Source organism: Mugil cephalus, chromosome 2 (genome assembly GCF_022458985.1).
Source record: "Mugil cephalus isolate CIBA_MC_2020 chromosome 2, CIBA_Mcephalus_1.1, whole genome shotgun sequence".
NCBI lineage: Eukaryota > Metazoa > Chordata > Actinopteri > Mugiliformes > Mugilidae > Mugil > Mugil cephalus.
In genome coordinates, this window is record NC_061771.1 from 5,817,280 (window position 1) to 5,840,831 (window position 23,552).

At 41.8% G+C, this 23,552-nt stretch overlaps 2 protein-coding genes across 2 annotated transcripts; both read left to right on the forward strand.

Moving 5' to 3' along the window:
* The first annotated feature begins 1,040 nt into the window (after positions 1-1,040).
* LOC125004484 (protein Niban 2-like) lies at positions 1,041-6,677 on the forward strand. The gene is made up of 14 exons (XM_047579109.1): positions 1,041-1,197; positions 1,779-1,906; positions 2,006-2,131; positions 2,233-2,347; positions 2,459-2,620; positions 2,706-2,821; positions 3,505-3,609; positions 3,758-3,920; positions 4,007-4,197; positions 4,929-5,096; positions 5,216-5,332; positions 5,474-5,572; positions 5,654-5,765; positions 5,905-6,677. Exons 1-14 carry the CDS (start codon positions 1,143-1,145, stop codon positions 6,201-6,203), a joined length of 1,956 nt encoding a protein of 651 aa, XP_047435065.1. The 5' UTR covers positions 1,041-1,142; the 3' UTR covers positions 6,204-6,677.
* A 161-nt stretch (positions 6,678-6,838) lies between these two features.
* On the forward strand, positions 6,839-22,535 carry LOC125004485 (procollagen galactosyltransferase 1-like). The gene is made up of 12 exons (XM_047579111.1): positions 6,839-7,626; positions 11,581-11,691; positions 11,797-11,914; positions 13,637-13,771; positions 16,425-16,629; positions 16,717-16,836; positions 17,815-17,891; positions 17,994-18,100; positions 18,406-18,538; positions 20,192-20,319; positions 20,827-21,033; positions 21,158-22,535. The coding sequence occupies exons 1-12, from the start codon at positions 7,409-7,411 to the stop codon at positions 21,426-21,428; spliced, it is 1,830 nt and encodes a 609-aa protein (XP_047435067.1). The 5' UTR covers positions 6,839-7,408; the 3' UTR covers positions 21,429-22,535.
* The last annotated feature ends 1,017 nt before the right edge of the window (positions 22,536-23,552 follow it).

Consider the following 23,552-nt stretch of genomic DNA (forward strand, 5'->3'; position numbering starts at 1 on the left):
TAATCTTGTTTGACTATTCTAGTGTCTCATTTGCTTATCTTCTGGCTGCCACTCATTGTAATGGAACGTCCGCTGTCAAATTTCGAGCTTCTTCATGGGGTTTATGTCTGATTTAGGCTATTATTGTTATGGGTCTGGTGGAGCTGAGTTTCCGTGCAACTGCTTTGTGCCATGTCGAAACTGGAAGTTCCTATTTTGGCTAATTAAAAATTGTAAGATAGGACTGTTTGATTATGGACATTCCTTCCCTCAGTCGCAAGGGATTACTGTCTAAGGAGGATGCTCATTCTTACAGCACAGACTTTGGCAGCTGAATTCATGAAGAAGTATAATTTTTTATGCAATTTGACTGTACAAACCAAATCAAACGAATGGTGCTCAAATAACACATAAGACTCTTGTGTCCATCACCTCATAAAGTGGCAGATGTTTGCTGAGGCTTCTGGACTAATGCAATCACCCCCGGGGTCGTCTTTGTCTGTTCTGCATGTAGTTGATTGTGTTGATCTGGAGCATCTGTGGGATGCAGTGTGTTAAAGCTAAGAACTGTCTGCCTAATCAGTCTTTCTCTCTGCTCCAGGACCTCCACCTTCCAGTTTAACTCCATCCATTTCATCTTATCTTTATATGTTTTCTGCACTTACTACATACCCTTCACTTGCATACATCACACACCACACCACTGAATTTACTGGCTTTTACATGCCATGCATTGGCTTTTAATGTGTTGAAAAATAAATCACTATTGTATCAGTAAACTGGTGTGTGTCTCTTTTGTTGTGGCCACCTGAGCCAAGTCATGAAGCCAACTTTTCTTCCCAAAAAATATGAAGGTGGCTCCTCTGTTACCTCAGTCCACTTCAATCCCCCCTTGTTATTCCTGTAACACTGCTCTCCTTCCTAATTCCACTGTTTAACAGTGCCTCATATGGACTGAAGGACATCAGTGGACTAAGATGCTGTTTTGCCATGTTTGTCCTAAGTATTGACTGTCAACATGAATCAGTTTCATTGAGTCTAAGGTGTGCGTATAGGAAGAACTGAGGAGAGGATGAACAGTGGCACAAGGTTTGGATAAGAGATCAGAGCGAGGCAGGAACACAGGAGACAAAATCAAGATTACTGAAAGAAAACCAGAGAAAATGGGAGGGAGTCTCACCAGTCACTTGAACGCCAAAGAACACAAGTACATCTCAGGTAAGCTTGTTCTATAGGATTAGTGATGGCTAATTCTGTGTTCATTTAAGATCATTTAAGATTTAAGATCATCTGAATCTCATCTTAAATCTTTTATTTATTGTTATGCAAACAATACACAATATCTTCATAGTCCCTCTTTGTGCCCTGTACATTTAACCATATTCTCTCTATGTCCTATGTCCTCTATCTCTCATTCATGCTCAGTTGTGCATGGAATATTGCTATTTACTAAACACCTACTTGTACATGCAGACATGGGTACATAGAGAGCAAATGATTACTGTGGTAATACACATAATAAAGGAACATACTGCAACCAGTGCGTCATGTTTGTTTTTATGATGTAGGTGGAGTACACTGTCTTAGTCTGTCTTATCAGTCCAAAATCACATAAAAGGTTTAGACTATGTAAAAGTGACGGCCATAGCATATGATTCTATTGGACTGCGTGGCTTTTCTACTCATTGAACTTTATGGAAACATCTCAATGCTCCTTTTATTGCTAAAAATGTAAAGCGTGTCAAACTTTATTTCTAAAATCTAATCTATCAATTTGTCTCACCCTGCTGTATGAACAGAGCACATTGCTGACACCCTGGAGAATCTAACTCCTCTCTATCAACATCACTACTGTTCTAATCTGCTAACCCACCTGAGGAACAAACACACAGAGCCCATCGAACCTCGCCCACTGATTCAGCATGCTGTGAGACAATCACGCTCATTTGTTTCAGAGACAACTGGATCAAAATACAAACAAATGAGTGTGTGTTGATGGTGCTAAAAAAAATTCTCTCTTATTCAGGATGTTATTACCCATGCTGGGATTGTGTTGGAGGCGACTTTGCCTCAATATCTGAATGGAGTTTGGACACATCGCCACGTACAGGTCACTAATAATTTTGAAGTGGAGAGTCGTGAAGCTAGTGAGGTAAAAACCTATAGTGCATATGGTTGTTCGACTGCAGTCTGACCGGCCAAGCATCTGTGAGTTCATTTTGTGTGTGTGGTTGGATGTGTGTTTGGTTTCAGGTGTTTGAAGGTGGTTGGGGGTGTAAGACTGAATTTGTACTATCTGGTTGTCACATCTGCACCTCCATACATGAGCACTGTGGGTTAGTGGATGACATGTGTCGACACATCACAGGTATGCTTGCAGGCCACATCGGCTTCTTATTTTCTGTAGGCAGTCTGTCGTTTTCTGTTGTGCAAACACGCTTTAATGTGTCTGTACATCTTTAATGTGTGCATTTTCCAGGTAAATCAGAAGATAAACTGGCTTGTTGGGACTGCCCTACGGAATTTCCTGTCTTCATACAGCATCCTTACATGGCCCCAGTGTGTCTGGCCACTGCATCGTCCAAGGAGCAGGCACAGTGGGCCAACATACTACGAGCGGCAACACAACATCAGAGCTCAGGTATAGTTTTCTTATTAAAATCAAACTTTAGCATAACATAAACTTCTTTTAAAGTGATTACTTATATGTGTCTGCTGCCCATCAGCACTGTGGTGCAAAGATTCACCAGAATCCAGGGCCTTCTTGGAGGCCGTGTCTTCACTAAAGAAGCTCAGAAAAAATAATAAAAGTGAGGTACCTCCAGTGGGCAATGAGGAGGAGGTGAGATACCCCATGGTCTAAACATCTCCACACATGAATTCAAATCCTTATATTTCTATTGTGTCCATTTTATTTCATACATGGACTGTTTGTTTCAACCACAGCATACGGCTAGCTGTCAGTGATCTGTGCTACTATTTATCAATATTTGATCCTCTGAGTGTCCAGCAGAGTTGAATGCAGTACTGCAGGCATGCCTATTTTGGAGGATTTCAGTTTGGTTGTAAATGGACCCTGCCGTTCTTCGAGACTCTTACCTGCAGGCACAGCAGTGCCAGCTGAATGTGTTCCAGGCTAATGTGGCTTTCGTCAAGTATAAACTGTTGTTTTTAGATTGCTAGGGCCACTTAGGTAGTGGACGAGTCATTCTTCCATAATGAATCAGGAATGTCTGACTGGCCAGGCTTTCCACGGAGAAGTAACTAGAAAAGGTCAGGGTGTAGAGTAGCTGTCTACAGCAGTATAATGTCTTGCTTCATGATATGTTGCATTCAAGTAGCATTGCTTTAAAATTCATGCCCTTTTTACTTTTCTACTGAGCATTAGACAGTGTTTTTTTTTCACCTGGTTGTTGTCATGTCTACCATACATAACAGCATTTTGTTCTTTTTCTGATCACTGACCTTTACTGCAGTCACCCCCTCTCTGTCTGCTTTCTGCTACACCCTGTTATGTCCATGAAGGTGGTGATCAGCATAGTGATGGAAGAAATTGTATACTACCTTAAGGAACAAGTCTTTCCCCGGATTACTGCATGTCGTAACAAGCAGAGGAAAACCTGGATCAGAGTGAGAAAAAACGACAAATGACATGATAGGTTGAAGCATATACCTACATGTACAGTATATATATATAGGTCAATCAATCAACATATGTACTGTATCGTACATGTCATTCATTCAACTTCTACTATATGATTTGCTGTATGTCTGTCAGTTGCTGTCTGAGGTTTACAGGACCACAGAACATCAGGTAAAAGCTGCCATGGTAGTTTTGAAGGAAGAATTGTCCCGTTATCAGTCTGATGTAGAGAAAAAGATCACAGCAGGACTCCAGCAGACCAGTCTGTTGCAAGACCACATCACTCACACAATATCAGGTGAGTTTGTCTGTGAACTCTGAAGAAGATAAAAGGAAATTAATTTTTCTTGACTCGTTCAGCCACCAGGTTTCTTCATGTTTTAGAGGACACATGTGAGATGTTGCTACACTCCCTTCTACACACTATCATACCAAGGCTTGATCGTACACTGCAGGAAGTGGCCACACCCATCTGCAATGGATTTGCATCTACCTGGAAATACTTCCTGGAGACCTGTGATGACATTATAGAAATTGGACCAACAAGCACATCAGCGACAAATGTTAATAAAGAGGTACAATGGACAACTAAGTATATTTTAGTACATCAAGTAAAACTATCTGACATTTTTAAGATCCTAAGCAATTAGATTAGTGGGTATCTTCAAGAAAACTTTGTTGGGTCAGATGATGATTAACGTGATAAGACAGAAAGAAACATTATACAAAAACTTCATCAGATTCCTTTTTGTATGCTTCGAAACACATTTAAATCAAGTTATCTGAAGAGGAAGCATCAAGTTTTTAAATAAACTTCCAAAAATGTACTATGTTAACACTAGCCCCTAAAAACAACATACACAAATGATGTTTGCTGATTTTAAATAGTCTGCGGCTAAAAGATACAAATTAGTGTCAAGGCTTCACACTGTTGGCTGTTGTCTGTAAAATACCAACTGAAAGAGGACTTGAGTTTCCTTCAGGCGACAGGGGATTTTTTTGTTTTCCCCCGACCTCATTGTTTGACTGGCAGCTGTGCAGTGTGATGGAATGTGGAGTGTTGCATGCCCCGAGGCAATGGATATTGCATTGGAGGTTAAGGAGGACCTTTGTTTTATATATTAAACATACTTTTAAGAAATAATATACAGAAATAGATCCCTTATCACGTGTATTTATTTAGCCTGCATGTACATTCCTATGTCAAAGCTGAGTCTTGCACATACAGTAGCTCTTGTATAAACTTGAGAACCTGGCAGCTCATCAGACTTGTGATGGCACGATATATAAAATGTTTTTACCAAAGGTGCTGTCCGCTCTAAGAGGCCTTGGACCAGATAATGCCAGGATGTGGAAATGCCTGGACAGGCTGGAGCTGACCTCAAAGAGCCGTGAATGGCTCCAGGACACATGGGGTGTCCACAGTGGAACCTGGAGACCTTTGCTACTCAAAGCTCAGAACGCTCTCTACAAAGTAACTTAACAAATGCACGCAACCAGTGCATTAGGGCAAAGAATATTATGTCAAGATACACTCAGCATATATTATGCTGTTTACATACGTTTTCTCTTTTATATGTTTATTTCTTCTAGGTGGTTGATATGTGTGCTGTGATGTTTGGGAGGTTGGTCTCACGATATCCATGTTTCTCTTCTGATTCTTCTCAGCTTACAGCAGTGCTCTGCAAAGTCAAAGACAGGGTGCTCAAGGTGTGTGATAGGCTGGGCTTGTCTAAAGTCCTATTCCGTAGAGTGTGATAAACTGTTGTCAGTAATTGAACTACAATGTGTGTACATGTTGTCCTGCACTGTATATGCCTGTTTCTGTCTGTACATGTTCATTTTGCACAGCACCTGGAAACAGAAATGTTGGCTCTGCGATCTCACTTAATTTTGGAGATGATCCTGCAGATTGCACTGCCAACTTTTGCACAAGACGTGAATGCACAGGTTTGTATGTGTCTTTACATCTTTATGTGTGTATTATTTCTTACCTATCTTATGGCTGGTGGTAACTCCCCTTGGTTTTAGGATCTGTCCCGTTATAAAGCCATGATCGACCCAGAACATGCCTTCTTCATTCACCCTGACACCATCTTTAACTCCATCCTGAGAGACAACCTGACTTCTTACATAAAGTCAGGTACACTATTTGAACTTCAGATACTGGCTAGGGCAAAGTGGTGGAATATTGGCAATAAAACCAAGTGTGGCTTGTTTATCCACGGCATGTAAGTCTTGCACTCTTGAATTATTCACATTGTACATTTTTTTCCTTGCAGAGATGAGGTATTCCCTGCCACAGAAGTTTGTGACTCTCCCTGTCGGTGTCAAAGACCTCTGCAGCCCTGGTGTCCCCAAACCATCACACTATGAGCATCTGCACCCAAGTGATTGCCGACAGAAGTCGAGTCAAATCTCTGAAGACTCTTCATCAGAATCTGAAACCCTCATACCGAGCACCGTATCCAATGAGGAAGACACTTTGACCAACTCAGAAAATCACATCCTCTCTCTGCTAGATGCGGGTGAAAACATCCACCTCACTGAGTCAAGAATGAACTACTCCGATCAGGCATAACACTATTACCACCGTCCCAAAATTGTGTAGGTCTCCCTTGTGCCTCCTAAACAGCTGTGACTCATCAGAGAATGGAAATTGGCCTTCTGAGGGTGTCCTGTGGTGTGTGGCAACACAGTGTTGTTAGTGGGAGCCTTTGGGTCCTATGTTCTGCTCTAGGTGGGTGGTACATGTCTAAGTAACATCCACATGAGTGCCAGATCCATAAAGTTTCCCAGTAGAGCACTGAACTTGTCAAGCTGGCCAATGTTATTTACTTGTCTTGTCAGTGGTTTTAATGGTGTGGCTGATCAGTGTATAATGCCACAGAACGTTAAAAAAAAAAAAAAAGATTGGACGCATACAGGATGACAAACTTTGCTGTTGTTTTTTATTTCAATTTTCAAACACATGTAATGTAAAAGTGGTTAAAATGGCAAATATCAAATAGAGAAAATTTAACTAATAACAAACAAAAGAAACAAAAAAACTCTAGGATGTCTCTGTCTCTTTACATCATCGGGAAAGTACAAAAAAAAGGACTTCACTTTAAACCCAGGGGAAATGTTTTTCGAAATGTTATCGAGTAAAGGATTCTTTAATAATTATTTCAAATAACTGTTAATTAATAACAAAATAACTTAAAATAAGCTCTCATGAGAGAAACACAACAACCTAGTCTATTTAATGCCATTTTGTGTTGATTACATATTTATGTCTGGGATAAATTTCTTATTGTGTGTTCCAGGTATGTGAGAGAACCATTATTTACTGTATGAATAGTAGTCTATAAATCTCACCAGTTTTGAGTTTGTGAAGCTTGATCCAACCATTGACTGACTGACACGCCCAAAAGGTTTCCATCTGCTTCCCATAGACTACAGCTGGATCTGCTCTTAAAGGGGAGGACAACATGTCTCGAAGGAGCGCTTAAGAAGAGTCCACTTGTCCTCACAGAAGACAGAAGGTCATTCGTGTAAAGTTAAAGCCCTCTTAACCTAACCTCGCAGGAGCTCGTCTGTATGATTCCTTTCATTTCAGAGTCTGGTTTAATCACGAATGTCTTAACCGGGCCGTTAACGCAGCACAGACCTCCCCTTTAATCCAGCCAGCTCCTCCGCCATGTAGCCACTGTCGGCATAACACAACAGCGGGACTCTCGGCTGCTACATCACCCCGACCCCTTCTCTGTCCGCCGCCTCATTTATCAGTTCCTCTCCCCTGCCATGCCCCGGGTCACCTCGCTGCTGCCTGCCCTGCTGTTTGTCCTCCTGCCGGGCCTGAACCGGGGCTATTTCCCCGAGGAGCGCTGGAGCCCCGAGTCTCCGCTGCTCGCTCCCCGGGTCGTCATAGCGCTGGTCTGTCGCAACTCGGCGCACTCACTGCCGCTGTTCCTGGGAACCATCGAGCGTCTCAACTACCCAAAGGACCGCATTGCGCTCTGGTGAGTGTCGCTCTAAATAAGCAGTGTTCTGGAGAATTAACGCGGAGTGACAACCTGTGTTGGTGGTGCAACTTTAAAAAGTATTCTGGGAATGAAATGGGACGAATGACCCTAGAAGGGGAACCAGAGACACGTAGCGAACTGTATAGAAATAACGTAGAGGAAAACTCTGCGTGCGTTTGCACTTGAGACTTTTGGCCAGGTGGGGTCGCTGTGTTATCAACATGCCCTGTGTCATTTATCGCGGCCAAAGAAGTGAGTGTTAAAAGGCGTGTAAGTTAACGCAGTGTGATGGATGCGCACCGATCCACACACATTCGCCGGAGAGCTGCGCGGAGTTGCACGGCCCGAGCACGGAGCTCCGTGGGCGGACTCCGGCAGCAGAGCCGTGCACATGAAAAGTTCCATTCAGTCACGGATCTTCTCCCCCCCCCCCCCATTTCCCCCTCCCTCCCATTTTCTCCTCCTCCCTTTTCCCCTTCCCCCTCCTCTCCCTTTTCCCTTCCACATCTTCCACCCTTCCCCACTGGAAACATGTACTGTAAAAAAAAGAGAAAGAAAAAAGGACGGGGACTTTAAAATCATTACATGAGTGTGAAAAATTAAAAAAAATCCAGGCACATTGTTCTGTGTCTGTGCCGCTTTCCATGTAATATTCTTAAAGGACTCACCTTCCTTTACCTCAGGCTGTTTTTTCTGTCACCCTGCCCCCAGCCTTCCAGATTATTCTCCCGCCCCACTCACTTCCTCTTATTTTGTTTCACTGCCACTAGATCCGTTTTCCTAGATTGAGTTAATCTTTTTCATCACCATTCACACATTGCAGGTTAGATTATATGGGCTATATTTTTTGGCATCCAGCGACCTTGTGAAGGAAAATGAGGACAAGAGCCTCAGGCAGAGTTGTGTTTAATGTGACAGGAGGATTTTGAATTAAAATTAAACACGTGTCCTCCTGTGAATTGATTGTTTGATCGGGGGAAGGTGCTGTGCCACATCTGAAATGCTGAGAGGGAGCCGGAGTGAGAGACTCGAGTGTCCGCATGACTCGTCAAACAAACCAGGCTGGATGTTAAGCTTTTTGTGTGTGTGTGTGTGTGTGTGTGTGTGTGTGTGTGTGTGTGTGTGTGTGTGAGAGCCAAAAAATTATGCCTGACTCAGCGCCCATGTGGCAGCCAGTTTTCTGCATGGCTGCTGTGATGTGCAACACATCTCGTCCCTTTTGTGGAAGAAGTGATTTGAAAAGTTTTGAAATGCGGCGTGAAAGACGTGAACTGAGCCGTCAGCTAGCCACCTGTCGATACCTGCGGTTACTAGCGTGACAGGTTGAGATGGAGCACCTGGCAAGCAGCAGCAGACACACACATGCAGACTGCTTAATGGCGAGCGTGCGTGCGCGTGTGCTGCAGGGGCATGCAGAATAGAAGTTATCAAACCATCAATCCTTTTTCCTTCCTCTGTGTCTTTTTCTGCTTTCTCATATCCGTTAGGCCTGGTTCAGCAATCCCAAATATTTACCCCCCATTATTTTTTTCCCCCGTGCTACCTCTGTCCAGTCATAACTTCACAGCAGTTAGATATTTCTGTCTAAACAGAGAGGGAAGAAGTAGAAGAAGATGGATCGGTGAGTCTGTCGCATGTAGGTGCTGGGACGGCACTGCTGTGCTAAAACGCTGCAGACAGATGGGAAACTAATACGAGCGGCACGCTGGCTGTCACTCGCCGCAACGCAGGGTTGAAAGTAAATCCATTTCTGTCATATTTACACATTCCTTGCCTTTCTCTGTCCCTGCCCCTCCCTGACACACCGGGACTTGTTTTGATAACACAGACAGTGGATAAATGGCGCTCCTCTCGTCTCCTGACCTGATGTTAGCGATGTGGAGCTCTGCCTCAGCAGCACCAGGTCCTAGTAGCTTATAAAACCAAAGAAGTGCTGGATAAATTAATAGAACAATGACATCATTATCAACAATACAGCAATAGTGCCTTGAAATTGAATATACTACAGCATATTCTGCATAACTTTGAATGTTGTCTTTTTCAGATCTTTGTAGCTGCACTAGCAAAGAGAGAGGTGCAAATTCACTATTTACTTTGATCATATGAAGGACAAAAGAGTCAGTGAAGGACAAAAGTAAAAAAAAAACTGCACTGAAGATTTGAACAAAAAAAAAAAAATCACTGTTTTGACCCTTTCAGGCAAACTGCACTAATCAGTTTGATCATGGTGTAAATCCATCACTCGTTTCAACAACTTTTGGTTCCTCATTTTGGTTTTCTTTATTTCAGGCGGTTGTTTTGTACACACATTTTGTGACTAACTGGTGACGCAGTAAAAAAAAACGAAGCAGTTAAGAGGCACATGTTTTCTTCGAAGCAAACAAGGCCCTAGACTCCAAATGAATGCTGAGGTTGCTCCGTTTCTTCAGGACGGTTGACTAAACTCGGGTTTTTCTACCACATGCTCCAATAATGTCAAGGATCAATTAGTTGCAGTTGCAGGACGATGTTGCAATAAATAGTAGTAGTTTTCAGAAGTTATTTGAGGTTATTGTTCCACTTCTACTGATTGATGTTTGTTTGGAACTTGCCCTGCAGTGAATAATTATTTTAATTACTATCCTTTACATGTCAATGATTAATTGTTTTGTCTGCTAAATAGAAAGAATGTTAAAAAATAACCACTAAAGCATCCCAGAGCCAGAGGTAAAGTCAAAGGGCTGTGCATACCAAGCTGATTGTTAAATGTCTTTTGGTGACGAGTTATGTAGCCCTAATTGTTTTGGCGTGTTGGCACCACTTGGAAGGCTGTTGTTGGGTCTTTAGTTGATTCAACATGTTGAACTAGTTTGAATTAGTGCAAGAGAAGAGAAGCAATAAAGTTCAAAGGACACACAGAAGGCTTTTCTCATTTTAATCCTTCCTCTGCTATAATCTGGACATTCAGTTACATGAATATTATCATCTAGAATAAGTAAGCCTGTGGACCAGCCGACTAGCACGATTCAGGAGAGGTCACCTCTCTACAACAGTCTGTAGCTCCTCCTTCCTTCCTGTCCTCCCAGCTAATAGCAGCTCATTTGGTTTGGCAGAATGTTATTTCCTTTAATGGTGATGCACAACATATGTGTCAGATGGCTTTTGCCCATAGACACTGTGGTGGGTTCAAGTACATCATTATTTTGGCCGTGAGATGATTTTACACTTTGCCACCTTTAAAACGATATTTTACAGACTGTGAGATTCCAGTGTTTTTCACGTTTGTTTGAATACGTGCTGATCCAAACCGAACATAATACTGATCAAAATACGGTTCAGAAAACAGATTCCAACAAATTTATTTTGGTTATGGTTATTTTTATGATTGGAAATTGTCTATGGTTGGTCTTTTCCTATCTTTCATATCCAACTCGATGCCAGTATTGTATTATTATTTATTTTTTTGTCTGCATGCCACGGCGCATGTTCTAAATGTAATGACCGTAATGGCTCATTTTTCTGTGTGTGAGTGGAAGCTTTGAGTAACTATCGATGTAGAGACATGAGCTGACGGCAGTAAATGGAACAGAACAGAGCAGCAGACAGCGGGGCACCTGCTGTGAAAATGCTGCTTGAGTTGCAGAATAAAACATGCTGGCTAATATTAATAATAAAACACACAAAGAGTTCCGTGCTTGATAGTCACACTGTACAACAATATTAAAACAACTGTGACCGTAAAACAATGTTTTATGAGGAGCTGCCTCGCTTTAATAACTGCAGAAACTGAGCCATTATCCATCCTCCGTATTGGATTGATGCATAGCTAGAATATTTCTGGTGTAATATCAAATTGCACATAGTGATTTTATCTGAACATCTAATGCTATATTACATATGAGTTATGGAGATTATTATCATGCGCAGTATGCTAGGTGTTCTCTTCACTCACGTTTCTCCCTCCTCCCACAGGGTGGCGACAGATCACAACGTAGATAACACCACAGCCATTCTAAGAGAATGGCTCATCAAGGTGCAGAATTACTATCATTATGTGGAGTGGAGACCCGAAGATGAACCCAGGTACATGTGTGCATGTGTGCGTATATATTGGCTTTTGTGTGTGTGTGTGTGTGTGTGTGTGTGATGAGCGCATTACTTTAATGGGTCTATCCTTGCATGTCTCAGTGCCTTTGAAGATGAGGTGGGGCCTAAGCACTGGAATAATCTCCGCTATGAACATGTAATGAAGCTCCGTCAGGCAGCGCTGGACACTGCCCGCGAGATCTGGGCTGACTACCTGCTGGTACGTTATCACCCACTCTACACCTTCAAAAGTCCTCTCTTGTTATATTTTCTCCAGCTCGGTGTAAAGGGAGATATCAGTGTGCACAACAGTGAGCTGATTCAAGGCACTTAACACTGAAAACACCCATTTATCTGTTACTCATACCTGCTTATACCTGTTCAGGGTAAATATTAGAGACAGATGCGTTTTAGAATGTCAGACGTTGCTAATGCACTTTTATTAAATGAAATTTGTCTATAGTTTTAAATGTGCAGCTGACAAATGACTGCAAAATGATCCAGTAATTGCATACAGTGCTTGACACACAGCAGGTATATTTACGCACTCAGTAGAATATATCTTTTACCACACAGCACACAACTCTTATGTCTCCTCTTGAGAGCCGCCTTTACCAGTTGTTGCCTTGTAACCTTGGTAACTCATCATCTCTACTAAGCTGCATTGGGGGGCATTTATTCCAGCCTACTGTTCAATGCTTACATACAATATTTGCCTAAAAGCTGTGGAATTCACATACGGTTCATTTGATAAAGTGCCAGACATACTCCAAATCATTTACACTATAGCGTACTGAATAGCATGTTGCTCTATGCTGCACACGGTGACTGAACGCTCTCTGCAAATGTTAAAGCTTCAGAAAAAGCCAGTGTGTATATGCATGCACATTGTCTGAAGAGTCACAATTGTTTTGGAGGTACACAGGAGACCTACAAAATATTAGGAAGATGGTCATAATGTTTTGCCTGACCAGTCTATACCCATACCTGTGGTGCCTTGAGCCAGCACCTAACCCCCAAATTGCTACACAAGTTCACAGGTAGTTTCCCATGTGAACAAATGAACAAACGTCTCCATGGGGGATCAGTAATGTATTAATATTATTATTGTTATGAGACTTAAGATTAAAAATTCAAAGATTTTGTCACAGTGTAGAAACGTGTAGAAATAACACCCTCCGTCCAAATACCTAACAATATAAAAAATCTCAAAAAATATAAAAAGATACATATGATGCAACATAAAAAAAATAACTAGGGCAAAATATCGATGTGTAAATGGGAATGTTTGAATGAACAGTGAACTGAAATGTAAACAGAAACTGAGAAGGTGGACAGTGCATTGTATGGCATGAATTAGTCCATGGTTCTAGCTTCCTGTCTGCTGAGTCTGATGGCAGTGGAGAAAAAGCAGAGGTCCTACATTTCACATTGTTAGTACTCGTATGTACAGGCTCTATATAGACCATGACATTTTACATTTGGAAAATAATCCATTCGCTGTCTATTTTTGACATTTCTCTAGTGCGAGGTGGATCTGCAATAACACGGTAACAGGATAAATATTAAGGCTTGAGAAAATGTAGGTCGTGCGGGAGGGATGTGGAGCACAGACGACGTTGTTGTTGGTCAGACTCATGTGGGGAAGAAGTTTTGAAATAAAAAACAAACATTCTCCTGTGGACAATGAAAAGCATCCCATCAAAACAAAGCAGAGCAGAGAACATCCTTCTACAAATACAACTGCAGCCGTCTGTAAATCTTGTTTAAAATGACAGGCGGTGACACGAGAACGACGGGGATGGTGCTGCTTATGTTTGCAGTTCTCTGTGATCAAACCGTGTTGAGCCACGGCTCAATCAATCACTTAGAGGCAGTGGGTGACATTTTGCCTGCACTTGTGTGGGATTGTCAATATTGCGCCCTTCTCTTCCGTCTGCAGGTGGCTGACTGTGACAACCTGCTCACCAGTCAGGATGTTCTGTGGAAGCTGATGAAGGAGAACAAGACCGTTGTCGCTCCCATGCTGGAGTCCAGAGCTGCTTATTCCAACTTCTGGTGCGGCATGACATCGCAGGTACTGAAGATTTATTTTGAGCTGTTTACCATTTTCACTTGTATGGCGTGCTTTGGCATAAATCTGTATCAGATCATTCACTGGCTGTTTGGAGGTTTAACTAATGGATGTTTTATACCAGTTACAGTCAGATGTCAGAAGAGGAATGTATAAATGAACATGATGTGTCTTGAGACCCACAAAATATGAAAAAAGACCATCCGTTTCTGCCTTTCAACTGTCTGTCAAAAAGAGTTCATTTGAACAACACCTTTGCAGACCCTTTTGAAGTCGTGAGATCTAAGATCGACACTCAGTTGGCAAACAGTGTTGTTCTGAATAATCAATAACCATAGAAAGTTCCACCAAACCATCAACAAGTCTTTCAGATATAAGGGAGTCTCTCCTTGTTTTGCAGGCAGTTGATTGAGCTCCTATGTTTATGGCCAGTCTCACTAGTTCTCTTGTCTGGCTTTGCAGAGGAACCCATGGCACAGGGAATAAAAACGCATCCCTCTTCCAGAAAGAGATGTGGGCCACAGCAACTAATTAACATTTAAAACAACATACACTTAAACACCGCATTTAGAGCAGGTTTGTCACTGGTTTGCTGTACCATGCTATGAGCCATCCCTGCATCCCGCTAGGTTCTTTTCACTTCTTTTCACATCAGTCTTTAAAGAGGAGGAGGGCGAAGGTGGTTATGTGGCAGGGGAGGAGGTGAACCTCCATCATGAAGGTCATGTGACCTGTGTGAATGTGGTTCTTTTTGTGTTTTTATGACATATTAGTCACTTCAGGAAATGTCTCTAGCATCACTGAGTTCTTGTAAAGGTCTGCAGATTGATCATGTTCAGCTTTAGTTTGTTAAACGAAAAGACTAGGTTATGGACCAAATCCACCACTAGATTAATTTAACTTAAATTACTATCATCATTATTATTATTTTACATACACCGAGCAGCCACAACATTATGACTGGACATAATGACATTATGGACATTATGACCACTGACAGGAGAAGTAAATAACATTGACCATTTTGTCTCAATTCAATGTTCTGCTGGGAAACCTTTGAACCCGGCATTCATGTAGCACCCACCTAGACCAGACCAGACACCCCGACCCCATAGCAATAACACTCCTTAGGATGCAGCCTGACACAGACACACACAAAAACAGTTTAGGAGCAACTCAAAAAAAATGAAACATAAAGAACAGCAGGTGTTGACCTGGCCTCCAAATTCACTAGATCCTAAACTGATCATCTGTGTGACGATCCATAGAGCCCCCAAATCACGAAAAGAGCGTCACGGCGTGAACGCATCTTCCAGGAGATAACCACAAAAAGAAGAGTATATTTTAGCCGTTTGTCCCCGCTAAGCTCAGACACAGCTCAGAATCAGGATCATTTCATTCAGGCCAACAACTTGATGTATTGATAGGATGTAATTGTGCCATCAGCTTCCAGCTTTATTGTAGCCCATGTAACATTATGGAATTAACAAATCCAACTCCCCAGATGAAATGATGTTTTTGTTTGGTTTGTCCCACGTCCTTTTTACTCCAGAGGGAATGAGACGAGTGTACCCTGCCTCACGTCATTGTGCGATAGGTGGGGTCCACCCTGGACAGATCTCCAGTCTATCACAGAGACAAACAACCATTCACACTCACACCTAGAGTCAATTTAAAGTCACCAATGAACCTAACAAGCATGTCTTTGGAGGTGGGAGGAAGCCGGAGTACCTGGAGAAAACCCACGCAGACACATTGAGAACATGCAAACCCCATCCAGAAAAGCTTACCTCATGTGTATGAAGATCGTATTTGTTCTTTAGAAACAATGTGAAAGAATCCATTTAAATGTGTGAAAGAGAACCCTGGTTATCACGTGTAGTGATGCGTTTCTCCTTTGGTTACTGCACAGGTGCTTCTTTTGTGCCAAAAAACAATTTGTTTCATCTCACAGGAGGACTGAAACACAGCTCATATATAATATTCAGCTCTGTGATGGTTCATGATATCAGTACATGGAATGATTGGTTTAATTTGCTCTTCCTTCTCAGCTTGTTACCCCTGACTTCACCAGGTACTACTGCAGTTTGTGCTCATTAAACTGAAATACCTTTCCATAATTATTTGACTTTGTGAATGTGGAACATGTTTTCTTGAATATGCAGAAACTTTTGATATGATTTCGACTGCTCAGACATGCATATCAAATACATGAGGTACGCTGTTTGTGATCTGTTTCTTTCTCAGCAAGATGCCTCTGAGTCCTCCTCTTTGTTTCTTTTCAGATCAGAACAGACATATGAGTATTGTCTATCCTCCAGCCCAAAATAAATCCACTTCAACCAAGAGTTTGTCTCTCTCTGCAAAGAACATTTTCTTCATTAATAGGCTTGTAGCCGGAAGGGAATAAGCAGTGTCTGTCATTGCCTTTTCCTACCTGTCAGTATTACTCAGTTACTGTTTTGATCATGAGTTCAGTTTTTTTTGTGCAGTCAAAATGTTTTTATTGTTATTTAGTTTTCTCATCCCTCCTCTTAAAAGTGTCACATGCGGTTTAGAGGGACAGGATATGTGCATATATTTCCATTTGTTAGCAGACTGGAAGCTAAACACAATTCTTAGTAACTCTGTTATACTGTTCGCTCCGTTCTTTTAGGGTTACTACAAGCGTACGCCAGCCTACATGCCCATCCGTAAGCAGGAGCGTCTCGGCTGCTTCGCTGTGCCCATGGTCCACTCAACCTACCTGGTGGACCTCAGGAAAGCGGCCTCCCGTCAGCTGGCTTTTTACCCGCCGCACCCAGAGTACAGCTGGGCTCTGGATGATGTTATCGTCTTTGCCTACTCAGCACGCATGGCAGGTGAGATGAATGAATCCGAGGTAGACTTTTAATGCAGCGGGCTCATTAAACTCGTGTTCAAGCATGTTTTTTCTCTCTTTTCCTCAGATGTGCAGATGTATCTGTGCAACAAAGAAACATACGGTTATTTCCCAGTGCCAATGCGTTCCTATGCTACCTTGCAGGATGAGATGGAAAGCTTTTTGCATGTTCACCTTGAGATCATGGGTGAGTCAAAGATACCAGAGACACTGTGTTGAGGAGTTTAGGAGTTCTTGACATATTGTTGCTCTAACCAGTTTTCACTTGACATGTCATATTGTGTTATATTTGTTTGTTTCATTTAAAGTGTGTTTCTTGCTAGACCTTAGCAACTCCCCACACCAAATCATTTTTTGTTGTTGAACAAAATCTGGCGTTCTATCATGTTATGAGTTTTGAGCTTCGCTGCTTTTGCCAAGAAAAAATACAGAAATGCAACAACACAGTGACAAGGCCATATATGAAACTCTAAAACAAGATCTCACCAACACATGCAAGAACAAAATAGTAAATAGTAGTAATAGTAATAGTAAATTGGCTAAACCTTATTAGCCAATTACAACACAGTCCCAAAAGCTTTCACGCCCATTGACATCTTGAGTCTGAACTTTTGGCCACTAGAGCCTCTAATTGTTGGGGAAAGCAGGACATTGCACTGAACAATTCATCTAAATGCATCTTTCAACACAGATACAAATACATGACGGATAAAGAGCAGGGTGAAGATAATGTGCATAAAAAAGCTTGTGCCGTTAAAATGCATAAGAAATGTGGTGACAAACTAGGCGTAACCGCAGCCCTCTAATTGAAGGTCTAAAATATCCAGACCAGGAATACCTTAAATACACAAGTGTTCCCAGAATAAAGGTGGGTTCCTGAGAACTCACTTTGTTACAACGTTATCTACTACTGTAATATATGTACTACACTCACATTATATGTGAGAAAATAAAGATGAGATGAGCTGTGAACCCTACATAATTAAAACTTTGAACTGTAAAATAATCATCTCTGTTAATTGCTATTTAATCTTGGGAGCTTCAAGGGGAATCCCCAGTGTCTCTCTCATGAACTCCTGCAGTTTCCTGGACCAAGTTTTAGGAACCGCTCTTCCAACATATTACTTATTCTCTTTGTAACCTTCCCTCCTTTTTTCTTTGACAGTGAAAAATCCTCCATTGGAGCCCTCGAGCTTCCTGTCTCTTCCTCCCAAGCAGCCTAACAAGATGGGCTTTGATGAGGTATACACAAACTCTCTCTCACACACACATCCACGCACACACGTGCGGACGTACACAGCAAGCTCGGCACGTGTGTGAGGTTTTGCATTTGTGTGCACCCAGGTGTTTATGATCAATCTGGTGCGGAGAGCTGATCGTCGTGAGCGAATGCTAAGAAGTCTGTACGAGCAGGAGCTCAGCTGTAAGGTTGTTGCTGCTGTGGATGGCAAGTACGTTTCTCATCTTCATCCTCCCCCACTGCCTGTGTCTTCCTGATTTGTGCCTCTGCAACCTGCAGTGTAGATTGATGTAGGGAGCCAGTGCTGAGACAAACAACCAGGTGAAAAGTAGCTGGTTGCATGCTGTTATTTAAAGACTCCCCGAACCACATATTTTCATGACATGTGAGATTAATATCATTCCTATCTTCCAGAAATTAGATTGTGTGTTGCTTTACATATTTAGTTTGTTTCTATCCATATGATTTACTGATTCCCTCTGATTGTACTGAGTGTTCGTTCTGTCTCTCTCTCAGAGCTCTGAACGTGTCTGAGATAGAGACCATGGGGATTAAGATGCTGCCAGGCTACAAAGACCCTTATCATGGTCGACCTCTCACCAAGGGTGAACTGGGTTGTTTCCTCTCTCATTACAACGTCTGGAAGGAGGTGAGACACTTGGACATGCCTCAGGCCTCAGTGTACCTGCACAGGGGAGATAGCATTTAATACTAATTTAGCTTATGTGAGTAAAAGCAGCTTGGTGAGACAAATGAACGAATGTATCTATCTATAAATGTATCGTTGTTTGTTCTTGCTATTTTTATGTCTGTTGTTCATGAAAATGTACTTACTGTACAAGACATGTGTATACACACACACACACAGTTCTGTGCCAAAGTTTTAGGCACGGTGCAAAAAATGCTGTAAACTAAGAATGCTATCAAAAATATAAATAATGAATGTTTATTTTTATCTATTTACAAAATGCCAAAATACAAAAAGAGCGAACAAAAGAAAAATCTAAGTCACATCAACGTTTGGTGTTAGTGCCTTCAAACCAGCATCGATCCTTATAGGTACACTTGCACAAAGTCAGAGATTTCATAGGATCATAGACATCCAAGGAAACGTAGTGCAGCAGATGAGAAACACATCAAACTTATTTCCCTTTGAAATGAGAAGATGTCCAGCAAAACCATCAGCTCAGAACTGGTAGAAACCAGTGGGACCCAGGTACACCCATCTACTGTCTGGAGAAGTCTGGCCAGAAGTGGTCTACATGGGGAGTTACAGCAAAAAATCCATCCCTTTGACATGGAAACTAGGCCAAGCAACTCAAATATGCATGACAACATGGGAACTGGGTGCAGAAAAATGGCAGCAGGTGCTTTGGACTGAGTCAAAATTTGAAATATTTGGCTGTAGCAGGAGGCAGTTTGGTAGTAGAAGAGCTGGAGAGTGTTACAATAATGAGTGTCTGCTGGCAACAGTGAAGAATGGAGGAGGTTCCTTGTAAGTTTGGGGATGCATTTCTGGTCTGGATTATTGGTGTCCTCAAAGCTGAGGAATAGCCCAGCATCATGCAGTACCGTCAGGGAGGAGTATGATTGGCCCCAAATGTATTCTGCAGCAGAACAAAGACCCCAAACATACAGCCAAGGTCATTAAGGACTATCTTCAGAGTAAAGAAGAACAAGAAGTCCTGGATGTGATGGCATGGCCCCCACATCATCGAGTGTTTCTGGGATTACATGAAGAGACTGAAGGATTTGAGGAAGTCTACATCCACAGAAGATCTGTGGTTAGTTCTCCAAGATGTTTGGAACAGCTGTGTTCAAGTGTACCTGGAAGAACTGATCCTGTCTTGAAGCCAAACGCTGGTAACACTAAATATTGATATGATTTAGGTTTCCCTACTGCTAATTTGCTGCATTTTGTTAATTGATGAAAATAAACTATTAACACTTCCGCTGTTGAAAGCACTCTTAGTTTACAGCATTTTTTCACACCTGGTAAACAAGCTTTTCAGATTTACCTGCAGTATTTTCAGGATAAAGTATGATCAGTATGAGGAAGTAACCAACTGAAATAAACTTATATTTGAGCACAAAAGCTACAGATATATCTTTAAGATGGGTTATTAAAAATACTTGATTAGAAATACTTTTGTCCAAAGGACCAAAGACTTTGTTGATGTCAGGAAACGATTTAGAAGACATTACACTAATTACTGCACTTGAGCATTATACAGATTACACAAGCAGACAGCACTGTAAAGCTGTAAATCCATACGTACAGCATATATTTATGTGTTTTTAGATAGCAGACCGTGGGCTGCAGACGTCCCTGGTCATCGAGGACGACCTCCGCTTCGAGGTGTTCTTCAGACGTCGGCTGCAGACGCTGCTGCAGGAGGTGACGTCACACAAGCTGGACTGGGATCTCATGTGAGTAAACACAGACACAGCTCTGCATTGAAATCCATCCGTCTGTCACACGTGACATATCAGAGACCACGTTCAGATTCTGTTTTCAGTCTTACTGCTAGTAGTGAGCTAAAGAAGAATATTTTTTAGAAGCCTGGGTTAAGTTTAGGGTATGCAACAGTAGTGCACATTGGTTATGTCATAGCTGTCATAGTTAAGAGTTCTGGTTAAGTGGATTTGGTGCAGTACTTCTCCAGTCACTTAATTGTAACAGTCAGAATTATAGTTGTGTGCCACTTGTGTCTGAAATAGTTTGTCAACTCTTTTGACTTCAAAATAAGAGTGCAACAAAAATAATGATGTCTTCTTTTGAGTCTCTGGGTTCATCAGAGTTAAAGTTGGCAAAGAGTTGTGTAACTTTTTTTGTTTGCAGCAGTTTTGATGAAATTACCTGATTTAAGTAATGTGAACTGTAGTTGTTTCATGTTTTTCTCCGTTATTGAATATATATCTTACATACTTGTACAGATATATCGGGCGGAAGCGCATGCAGGTTGACCACCCAGAGAAATCTGTACCAAGCATCCACAATCTGGTTGAGGCGGACTACTCCTACTGGACACTTGGCTACATGTTGTCGTTACAAGGAGCTCAGAAGCTCCTCAAAGCCGAGCCTCTGAGCAAGATGCTCCCTGTCGATGAGTTCCTCCCCGTCATGTACAACAAACACCCTGTGTGAGTATAGCCAACCTGGTCTCTTCGTCTTCCCCCTGTTCTCCTTGTCCATCTCCTCCTTTTGATTCCTGTCCTGTGGCGGTCTTGTTAATCTAATCACGTCCCTGCTCCTCTCACTCATCAGTTCGGAGTACATGGACCACTTTGAGCACCGGGAGCTGCGTGCCTTTTCTGCCGAGCCACTTCTGGTGTATCCAACCCATTACACAGGAGATGCGGGCTACATCAGTGACACGGAAACATCAGTGGTCTGGGACAACGAGACGGTCAAAACTGACTGGGACCGAGCAAAGTCGAGGAAGACTCAGGAGCAAGGCGAGCTGAGCTTTGAGGCCCAGAACTCAGACGTGCTGCAGTCAGAACTGGAGAACTGGACTGCACGGGATGAGCTGTGATGAAGACGCAGGAAGAGGGAAGCAGTTCTGGCGTTCAGAGATAAGGATGAGGGAAAAGGAACATAGCTGTGATAGTGGGGGAAATGAAAAGTGTGGAGGCAACACAAGAGAAAGCAGGCAAAGGCTGGACAGATGGGACACTGAGCTGATATTTTTCTCTCTACTACTAGATCATTCTCCTGAGAGACAAGGTTAGGTGTAGAGTTAACTCTTAAAGAGTCAGCAAGCAGCTTTTGTTTTATTTATTGCTTCCAATGCACATCCCTTGTCTTGTTCCAAAGTAAGAACTGGTTTCACATATCCAGTTTGTCTTTAAACAATTGGACTCACAGGAAAAAATCAATAATAGAAATCCAGACTTATGGGACAACCTGTAGTAACATTTCAACTGCCAAGCACAGTTTAAGAAAACCCTCATCTACTTATATATTAATGTTGCAGGATGTTTTTGATTTAAATGGGAGCCTCTAAAATATACAAAATTCTAATAATTCTTTTTATGTGAGGACTGAGAGAATGACTAATACACTGCTTTTAATTCACTCTACTGTACTCTTGGTTGTTCTCAACCAGTTTGGCTGAAAAAGAAGCTAAATCAGCTTCCTTCCCAGCACGTCTACTGACTGAGATCAGTGCTACCAAAGAGATATTTGTGAAATCCTCGGCTGAACAGTTTTTAGAGTTCTGAAGATTTGACTGCAAATGCAAAACCAAAAATCCGGACAATCCCAAAAGCAAAGAAGCTATCTGTAATAAAAAAATATATATATATATATGATTTTTTGTTCAGAAGAAAACCATCAGTATTTTTGTGCTATTGTTCTGTCACGTAATCGTGTGACTCCCTCAGGTTGGTCTTTAATTGGGTTCCTAAAGCCCAGTTTGGGATCCACCCCTCTCTTCTTCTTCTTCTGTCTGTGTAGTTTGATTTGGTGTTTCTTACGCGCCACCTAATGCAGTTGTAACCCAAACTTGCATTTTCTTTGTTGAAATGGTATGAATATTGTTTCTTAGTCAGTTTTAATGTTTTGTCTCAACTATATGTTTTGAAAACTGTCTTTTTTGTCTTGTTTTTTAACAAAGGATGAATAAATCTTTTATTATTAATGGCTTGTTTGGTTTATGTTGTTCTCGCACCAGCTCCTTAAAGCTCCTTAGAGCACTGGTACTCCACATAATGTGTGTTCATTTCTAGCCAAAGATGTGATTACTAAAATGTCAAAATATCTGTGCTGCCTCTTTTTCCCCAGCACAGTCACAAATGATTGACAGTCCAGTTGAAACTTCTTTTAATTAGTGCCGCTGGTGTTTTCCTGCCTAATGTTATTCCTCCTCATTCACTGTGTGTGTAGTCATGGTCCCTGATTTAGTTCAACTGTTGACCGTCCATAAAAAGATGGACAAACCCTCAATGATATCATCCACAGATCTCCTGAAGAGTGATGTGACGCTAATGCGATGCTTCGTTCAGAGTCATCTTGGCAATTGCTGACTTTGCCTAACTCCTGGCTAATTCAAAAATCGTTGAAGAGCAGGCGAGTAGCGCGTAGGGAGAGCATGCTGTGGATGAGTTATAAAAAGTCGGCACAAATGTAGAACTAGGCTACAGAAGCCATGTGTGAAAACCACATATAGATCAAGCTGTAAATATGCAAATGTCTGCAGTAATAGTTATTTTAACATGGAGCTCTATGGGTATTAAATCTCTTTTGGAGCCAGCCTCAAGTGGCCATTTGAGGAATTGCATTTTTTGACACGTGCTTTGTCTTCATTTTTAAGCACTGCAGGCTTTTGCTTGAGTGTGACATATTAGTACACTCAACTTGTGCTAATTAAACAAAGTAATATTATATCAGCAGGTATTTAATCGAAAACTAAACACCACTTAAGGATAACCTTAAGTGAAAAGCTAACAGACTTAGTACTTTATCATGGGGGAACGTTAATTTGACAAAGTTAATATCTATGTGTCAACCCACTCACAGACGGACTCACACAGGTCACCGGTTATGTAGTAGTGCGGTATCCATGTTTGTTCATACATGTGTTTATTTGTATTATACCATGGCAATATGTGTGTGCATTCACGTGCAATGACGCATGTCTGAGTGTGGCTCAGACTAA